The sequence below is a fragment of the Ruditapes philippinarum genome, unplaced genomic scaffold, assembly GCF_026571515.1.
Source record: "Ruditapes philippinarum isolate M1 unplaced genomic scaffold, ASM2657151v2 ctg2230_1_1_1_1, whole genome shotgun sequence".
In the NCBI taxonomy this organism is placed as follows: Eukaryota; Metazoa; Mollusca; class Bivalvia; order Venerida; family Veneridae; genus Ruditapes; species Ruditapes philippinarum.
This window is the reverse complement of record NW_026863487.1, coordinates 44,600-54,551: the sequence shown is the minus strand read 5'-3', so window position 1 is coordinate 54,551 and position 9,952 is coordinate 44,600. Positions and strand designations below refer to the sequence as shown.

General features: G+C 34.9%; 1 protein-coding gene across 1 annotated transcript; it reads right to left on the bottom strand.

The window, feature by feature from the left end:
* Positions 1–2,549: 2,549 nt before the first annotated feature.
* On the bottom strand, positions 2,550–9,548 carry LOC132722194 (phosphatidylinositol 3-kinase regulatory subunit alpha-like). Its single transcript, XM_060706643.1, has 8 exons — positions 9,394–9,548; positions 8,402–8,541; positions 6,620–6,779; positions 5,993–6,151; positions 5,649–5,773; positions 4,502–4,678; positions 3,736–3,936; positions 2,550–3,506 (listed from the first exon to the last, which is right to left on the bottom strand). Exons 1-8 carry the CDS (start codon positions 9,424–9,426, stop codon positions 3,326–3,328), a joined length of 1,176 nt encoding a protein of 391 aa, XP_060562626.1. The 5' UTR covers positions 9,427–9,548; the 3' UTR covers positions 2,550–3,325.
* Between the last annotated feature and the right edge of the window lie 404 nt (positions 9,549–9,952).

The window sequence follows — 9,952 nt, the reverse complement described above, 5'->3', positions numbered from 1 at the left end:
GGGATCAACCTTGGTAAACCGGGGTAGGGACGTAGCGATTCCGTGAAGTACCCGGACAAACCTTGGTGAACCGGGAGATCGCCACAGATGTATTAAAATGTTAAATAAGACGATGTCGCCATGGTAAAAACAGGCACAGCTACGTATAGAGCCAGGGTACATTGCGGTTATTGGTGATAACGCTCCGGTTGGACCCGGTAATGTTACGGATATTGCCGGCAAGTCCCGGTTTTACAGCTGTGATAGACGATGGCGTCACGACCTAATGCCGATAACAGGCAATTTAAGGAACAGGTATATTTTGAAGTGCTAATTTGGATAAATTTGTAAAGTTGAAGACGAAGAAGGGCCATTCTCTGCTATTTCTTCTGAAGCGAGCTTTCCTTACTGACCTTCCCTAAGTCGTTTCCAAAGGTATCTTAACCTCTGTAGGCGTTGTAAGCAGTTTTCCCAACTTTCTTCACCTTTCCTTTAGGTGGCATCTCTGCTGTTTTTTTACGAAATGGCTGACGTGGTCAAGCAATTTTATTCTCATAAACTTGAACCGGGAAGCATCAATGTTACGAATTTTTATCGACACGATTTCTTCCTTGAGTCGTAATCCATAAACAGCCAAAAAAAGAATAATAATAATAAAAGAATAATGATTATTCAATTATTCGGATAACTTAGGGATATTTTCTTCTGCACTTAAGTTGTTCGTATTTTCGTTTATTCTGGTATCATGTAACAAACGCATTTTTCCCTATGTGCTTATTGTAACAAATTAAGTCTTGGCATTTTAATCATAAACTATCTAGATGTATAAACATGTTACACGGAGGCAGAATTGATAAATATAAATCACATTTTTTTTCTAAAGCACACTACATGTATCTCGGTTTAACAGCCTGAAATACTGATCGAATCGTTATCAATGATGTTTAGAGATTTATATAGAAACTTTTAGGATTTGATCACATAAAAAAACTTCAACAAATATAAATTCATTATCTAAACGAATAGAAGAACGTCGAAACTGGATATTTTTATCTGATGTGTAGAGGGCTGGGGTGTACCTGCATGAGCAGATCAAATACCCATTTTGAGTTGTTTGTTCAATACAATCACGAATGTTTGCGGTCGTCAAAATATGCTTACATTACACCGGAACAAAATGTAGTCAGTCGGCACGTATATAAACATCGATAAACTCAACTGCAATTTTCATGTAATATTTCATATCTACTTTTAATATATGATATCAAACCACTTTCACGATCGCACCTCAATGTAAACAAATATTCTTATTACCCACCCACTTGTTTTTTCCATATATAAGTAGTGATATGTATTTTAAGTATAGAATGATATTGTAGTATTATATAATTATTCATAATTTCATGATATATATTTGCAAAACGTGATGATTATTTTATGTTGTTTTATCAAATATTTACTGTGCACCCTATTTTACGCTTTAAAAGTGACGTATTTTGGCTATATCCTGGATTAGACCCCGGGGTCTAATCCAGGAGTATATATAAGGTTCATTCCGTTTTCTTTAGTGTATTATATGCAAGTTTTACTCCTGAAAAATACTAGGAGATTGCCCGTATTTTTACGCTTGAATTCGCCGCTGTTAATCGAGTGTTACTCTTATATACTTAAATAGTATTAAAAAATCATTGATAATTATCAATAAAATAACAGTTACTTTTACAAAGCGTACCTCTAAACTAATTCAAAGTGCCTTTATTAGTTCACATTCAGAAAAGAATTGTGATTTTAATTACTTCCTGGTTTATGTCCACCATTACATTCCTACTCATCACTGATGACGTCACATCTGACGAGTTGAAAAAACCTTTAATGAAGATCGTACAAGTTGTAACTTATTATTGCTAACTAATACTTAACCTCAAATATATACGGGAAACAACTTATTTTAGGCCCTCTTTTTTCACTTCCTTAATGTTATTAAGATGTATATTGAATACGGACACAGAAAGTCATTTTCGAGAATTATATAAACATTGTGATGTTGAGAACTGAAATAGATCAGCTGTTCTTGAATCATGCTAAAATATGATGTGTTAAATTTACATATTTCATTTGAACTCCGCATATGGAACAATATTTTTATAATGAGACAGATTAAAAGATTTTCAAAAAATATCTGGATCACAGTTCATAGGTTTTTTTTAAGTCAGAAATTTACGGAACTGAATAGAAACTGGCAATGAAGGAATCTTCCGAATGCTAATTTGTCGTAACGTTTAGAAAGATTTATTTCGAAATGCATCCAAAAGTAAGTGCAATTTCTACTCCATGTGTCTCAATGTTCTTGTTGCTTATTATTCATTTTTTTTAAGTTTTGCATCATGCATCGCAACTTAAGTTCTGTTACAGCTTGCAGATCAAGCTTTGTAAAATAATCATGAAACGACCTCGAGATCCTCTTGTACATTTTAGAAACATGACACGTGCTTTCTCTCGTTCATCTTCAAATGAAGATTAATTCAGCAATTGCTACGAAAAATATAGGAACAGAAATGATAACAAAGAAACTACACTGAGATTTATTCTAAACGAATAATATTAACAAATGTCGAATGTAACGCTGTAACACATTCAATTCATACATTAACAAAAATTGGTCAACAATGCAATGGGTCAGTGGTTAGTGTATAGTTAAATAAAGCTTATATGGGCATTGACTGATACGGATATTTATACGTTGAGGATACATAAACAGTTCCCATAAATCAACATCGTTTAATTTATTGATATAAGCATAAACATGACGTTGAAACAACCCTATGACACAGGTATCCCACAAACGATATGGAATGACGGAATTAAAATATAATTGAGCTGCGTCACGACAAAACCAACGTAATGCGTTTGCGACCAGCATGCATCCAGAACAGCAGTCTGATCAGGACAAACCCTATAACAAGTAGAGAAACTGATAGCGAACAGCATGGATCCTAATCATACTGCGCGGATGCGCAGGCTGGTCTGGATTCATGCTGGTCGCAAACCCATTATGTTGGTTTTGTCGTGACACGGCTCATATATTTTTTCATGTCAAGCAATGATTTATATCATACGTTGTATAGTTTTAATAGCATATACATGTATGAAAATGATAATAAAGATGCACATTGAAAGTAACAAATATTAAATACTGACTGGTGTCATTTAAAGATGATTGTATAAAATGTATGGGAAGGAGAATAAAATACACATTATTTTGAAAAAAATATTGATCAAAACAAGTAAACAATTTTAAATAGTGCAATACGAGTACTGTACAATCTGTCAAGTTTGTTTAAATCATTCAACAAAATAAATGGTCACACAGTTTTAATGTACCATATATCCTGTTGTGAATAGACAGTGACACTTCAGAATATAAGTTTACAAGTTCGTCAACGCTTGTGAAAATGCACGTGCTCTCTTCTAGTCCAAAACGATCCCCGCGCTTTAGTACAGGAAAATGGTATGTTGACCCTTGGTAGCTAAAAAAAGATGACGATAATCATAGTAACTCGTTGAATTGGAAAGTAATTGCAAATCCATTTCAACTAATTAGTGTTATGTCATATAGACTGATACAAGTAACAAATATTTAAAAACAAACATGTTCATTCAGAAAGCCGGTAAATAATTAGTTTACATATTGTTGAGTGAACAATCATAAAAAGATACGTGCAGGAATCAGTATATATAAATACATAAAATACTTGCCGAACGCTAATGATAAAGGGCTTATCAGCATCTGTGTTACAATAACGGACAACAAATGTTCCATCATTACTCGATTTTAACATGTTTTCAGCAGTTGATTTATCAATACTTGAAACTGTTATGTTTCTGATACACTGGTTGTCCTCATTCAGCAAACAGTCCAAAAATGTCTCCAAATGTGGATATCTTTTGAGAAGTGTGCTTCAACGGAGAGACATACCATTTTAAGATTTTAAACTATGGATGATATTATAAACATTTAACGGCGTTATTTACACTTAATTGAATTTGTATCGAAAATTGTACTTGTGCTATGGAACATGTTGTTTTAATGCAATAAAATATTTATAATTGTAATAATAAATTTGTATTGAATTAAGTGAAAATTGTCAGTGATGATGATCCATTCATAAATAGACTATAATTTTCATAATAACTTTGTATCATCACTGTAACTCCTAAGAATGTAGAATGATACCAAACAACACACGTGCTTTGGGTACTTGCACGCGTTTATAACGGTGTAATTAAAACAGCTTAACATGTTATTAAATCTTTAAAGGAATCCATACTTACTGTAGTATTTATCTATAAAAGTCCATGGTGCGGTACTTGTTTAAAAGAGTACCTTAAAATGCACTGTGCATCCTTAAAAATCTAAAGTTTTTGTGCATCTTTATATATCTATGTAGTATTAATATAATCTATGATGCGGCAATTTTGCCTCTTATTGAACAAAATTTTAAGAAATTAAAAGATTAGATACCTCCTGATCGCACCGATTTCTTGTGTCGTCTGCTGCATGTCTTTGTAAATAAACATCCGCTCTTTTTCGACTGTGTTTGTCTCTTGCTGTATGTCAGTTACGGTCTCAGTTAATTGTCGTTTCTCACTATTTAAATCTGAAAGCCTCAATGTGAGCTCCCGAAAATTACTTTCAAATCTGAAAATTTCGATAAAAAGTCTAAACATTGCTGTCATCATATATATTATGAGGATATTATACAGTGTTGTGTACAAAACTGTATTCTATTGGACGACCATACAGCTGTCAAAACTATATTGGACGAAGCACCTAAGATCTTATAAAAATCATCTCCTCTGAAACTATAAAGGCCAAAAAATTTGGTTAAATTTAATTTTTTCCCCATAAACCCATGTACTGGACCTCTTTCCAAATTGGGTTTAAAAATAGCCCCAAAGGGTCAAATTTTGGAAATCGGCCCCCGGGGTTATTTTTTTTCCTTTTTTGTATATTAAAATCAAACCCCCTTTAAACATCATTATTTGAACATAAAGCATTGTCTAGTGGGCCACTTTTTTCAGAAGGGAAATTTTTATTATAATTTTTTTAAAAATATTCCTTTTACCAGTTATATTACCTGGAGATCGGGGTATAAATTTTCCAAAAAACGGTTTATTTTAGGGCCAAAATAAACCCGTCGAAAAATTTTTTTAAAACTATTTTTATAATTTCTTTGGAAAGTTTGTAAAAGTCGCTTTCCATTTTGGGTTTAAAAGTTTTACGTTTCATCATTTATATACAGGCTTTTGTCAATTTTTAAAGTTTTCATTGTTTCTCAAATATAGGAAGTATTATTGGTGGCTCGTGTTATATATGCAAACAGTCGTTTATATAAGGCCATACAACCTGTCAAATATCTTTATAACTAATAACATAGCGGCATAAAGTAAAATTTCAATGCTTTAAAAACAGTTAGTCCGTGCTGTTTAATGGCGGTTATTAAGTAATTTTAAGTAAAACAAAGTCGTTCGATTGAGAAAAGTATGTGTGATTCTCATTTTTCTATTTCACATAATAAGATTGCAGTACCTAGACATCATGATTCGGTATTTGTAAGTTGAATACAAATAAATTAAGGGCTGACCGGAAGTAAGAATATTACACGTACGCTTCAGACGCCTGTGAACGAATAGATGATCGGAATTTCACATTTTTACTCTTTTCAATTTGTGTTTCAATCATTTTGATGAGGATGTTGATGGCATCTAACGAATTGGTGACTTCCTGTAATTTCTGAAATGTATACATTATCTTGTAATGTATGTATTTGATATTGTTACAAAAATTTCTCAGAACGTCCGTGCTGAAATTGTCTACCATTTATAGTAAGAAAATATGATTATATTTATTGCATTTAAAATGTGATATATCATATATTTTTCATTCAAACAACTTGTATGGTATAAGATACTTGAAGACTAAGATAGACAAGTGGCATTTATAAAGTTATACCGTTTCCAGAGATTCATGTTCGTCTTGTATAACGGCATATCGTTCATCTTTTTTCATCTTCAAACTTGCTGCACAACGTAAGTCCATGAGGAGAGTTAATGGGTCCAAGTCTTGCATTGATAACCGGGAACTCCGTGAATTTGTACGATGTAGGGGGGACTATTCAAAAGTAAAAAGGACTTATGAACAATTCGTGAAAAAGGGAAGTGACATAATAAAAACAACAACATCAAGGAAATTGAAGAAGAACGAGAAGAAGATTGAGATTATATGAGGACGCGGAAGAACGAGAAAAATTCGAAAATGAATATTCCTATAAAAACATTTAATATGAAATGTGGCGTTTCGCAACAAAGTCAAGATGTAACTATTCGAGAAAGTAAAAAAAAAAAAACAGAAAAAAACAGTAATAAATAATATCTCATTATCAATAATATTAATATTTTGGGCTAATAAGAATTCCTTGGGCCATTGACTACAATATTACTTATACTATAAAGTAAGTTAACCAAATATGTAAAAATTTAATGAATTTATAATGGACAGATAATAGCTGGTTTTGTTAAAAGCGGAACAAAACTGGAAAATAAATATATTAACTTAAGTAAAAAAAATATATAAACTTACATCAGATCTAATTGCAGGATAGATGAGTGTATTTCCTGTTTGTGGGGACCAGTTGTACGCATCCAGGACGTCGTTTAAACTCTCGAAACCCAAAGGTTCACTAAAACCAAACAGGTCGTCTTCATGCAATATCTCTACAAATTTGTTCTTTCCATTAATTCTAGAATATGCCAGAAAACAACAAGTTCATTCAGTATCTCAAATCTGATGTTTGAATATCACTTTTGTTTGATTAACAAATACAAAGATGTACCGTAATTCAGATGTTTTTAACGTTTTTCGTTATGTGACAAGCATAAACCATTTTCAAACAGAGTCAAAATTTACTTATTATTAATGAAAGTTTACATATTAATTTAATTAGTACAAGCTAAAATACACATTATAGAAAATTGACGAATACCTCCGTAAAATAAGTAATTCAAGAAACAACTATACATTTCTGAATGGAGTGTGAGAGAGAGTGCGACATTGAATGTCGAAGATAATGCACTTTTACTTCAGCGTCGTAAATATTTATTTGTGCAACAAAAAGAAGTCTCAATGAACGTAAATTAAATCCATTAATTTTTGTCGTCGCAATGTACGATCGTTTCAAAATGCAACCGCACTTTATCCTAACATATGTTGTAAACAAATGCCCAATGGGATTGTGGTTATTTGTTCTTATAGGTATTGTGTTTTCCAAGAAAAGCTTTGGTAAATATTGCTGTAGACCTAAGATAGACTTAAGTCATAGCATCGCTATATAAACTTGATATGGAAGATTCGTTTTAATAGGGACACTGTTGTGACATGGTCGTATATAAACTGTTACTTAAATTTACCTCATTACCTTTCTTGAAGACCTTTTTTTTCTTGTCGTTGTTTTAAGCTACAGTCTCACTGACATCCCGGCAGAGCCCCGGTAGACATCCGGGATGATCCGGGAACGACCGGGGTACGACCGGGAACAACCGGGGTACATCCGTAACTCTGCCGGCAACGTCCGGGATGATCCGGAAACATCCGCATTCGACCCTGGATGGATATCACCGGGGTGGTCCGGGATGATCCGAGAAGTATAGCTTTGCCGGCTTCATCCTTAGCTCTACCGGAACCGACCGGGGAAGCACCGTAGCTCTGCCGGCACAAACCGGGGATGATCCGGGGTATGATATAGCCGGTAGATCTACGGTAGAGCCCCGGTGAATGCTGGCAGAGCCCCGGAGGATGACGATGGAGCTACGGTTGATCCCGGTAGAGCCCCGGCAAAGCCCGGTTCATTTCAAAAGAATCACGACAATTTGCGATGATTGCACTTGTTTGTATTAAAACCCTTCCCATTTCCCTTCTATCCAGTCTTGCATAAGGATTTTTCAGAAAATCATCATGAATTACTATTCTGGAACAATAGATATTATATTAAATAAAAATTATGTATCAATGTAATCATTTTCGCGCGTTTTCAATCCACCGGGGTTCTACCGGGGCTCTGTCTGGATAGTCCTGGGCTCTGCCGGGGCTCTGCCTGGGTCAAGCGGGGCTCTTCCGGCGTTATCCGGGAACGACCGGGGAAGCACCGGCATGAACCGTAGCTTCACCTAGGCTCTGCCTTGATGACCCGGGGCGCATCCTGGTAGGTAAGTTGGGAATTACCGTAGTGCTGCCGGGATTAGAGTGACCGCAACAATAATTTCACCCCGGATCGTCCAGGATCATCCCGGTAACTTACCGGGATGATCCTGGGCTCTGTCGGGAGTAAGTGAGACCGCAGCTTTACAAAATATATAAATCAATTACCTGATAGCCAGAGTAAAGCCCGTCGAACCTTTTGTTTTAAACACTAGAAACGTCCCATCTGGTTCAGAGTTCAGGAACGTGTCCACGTAATCTTTAGTGCACTCTCCCCAGTCCCATGCTGTAGCGTAGCTGTTACGATCCTGCATGAGAATGAACATATTATCTCAAGAAAAGTTCCGTGAAGAAATGAATATAACCGAGACATTATTTCATGTATGTGTCTTTTATTCTTTACAAGTGAAGATTGTATGTTGCAGGATATAACAATAATGTTTTGTTCATACTAGGAAAATAATGAAATAAAAGGCAAAATCCTTATTGGCTTTGAAAAATCCGATGTTTACAAAAAATGGTAAACAAAACATGAAGGTAACATTCAATTAACAAATAACTACTAACTTTTACGATAAAAAGGTTTTATTGAATAATGTTAATGGTTCCTGACTAACATATTGATATCAAATAAGATGGATTTTAAGTAACACAAACAAAGTCAACTTTAAAGCTTTAGTTGCGGGATAAGACCTCAAGATGTCCCCATCGTACACTATTTCAGGCAGGAGGAGACTCATAGGTACAACCACCGACCTTCCGTAAGCTAGCGCTAGACAGACTTTAAAATAAAATAAATTAATAAACAATAGTCTCATAAGAACGAATTGAAAATGTTGCAGAAGACTCTTTCATCCCCTCGGTACACGTACGTCGTTGAAAGGCACAGGGCATTAGCAGATTGTTGTTAAACTCAATGGAATAATCGCTTTAATTAGGTACAAATGTTTTCTTTCTTGAAAGTAGATATTTCAAATACAGTGCATTTGCCCAATAGGTCAACATCAAACCGGAACAAAAAAGAATAGTAAAGGAATGTATATGTTACCATACATGTATATATGTAATCTGTTATCTAAATTGGAAACTACTTTAATATCTTATTATTTATAATACTTTAGTTTAAAGCTGGAGAAAAACAATATTGTGATGGTACTTACGGACATTTCTGTTAATCCCAATAGCTCACACATCCAGTTTGTTGTAAATTAAACTTCCTATTTAGGCGGATGAATGTGAACCTGTAGTTAATATATGATAACATGTATGGATAATCATATATCTCTACCTGATATCAAATAACATGTACACATATGATATACTTACATCATCTATTCTTCCTGGTTAACAACAATAGATACCACCGTAGTTTTAAAGATGCACGTACGGTGGCACAAAGGTGACATGTGTGTGTTTTTATTTATCTCGTGGCCACGAGATACTATGTCGTGGCCACGAGTTATTAAGTCGTGGCCACGAGATACTATGTCGTGGCCACGAGATACTATGTCGTGGCCACGAGTTACTAAGTCATGGCCACGAGATACTATGTCGTGGCCACGAGTTACTATGTCGTGGCCACGAGTTACTAACTCGTTGCCACAAGATAGCTAAGTCGTGGCCACGAGTTACTATGTCGGGCCCACGAGTTAAGTACTAAGTCGTGGCCACAAGTTACTAAGTCGTGGCCACGAGATAGCTAATTCTCGGCCACGAGAT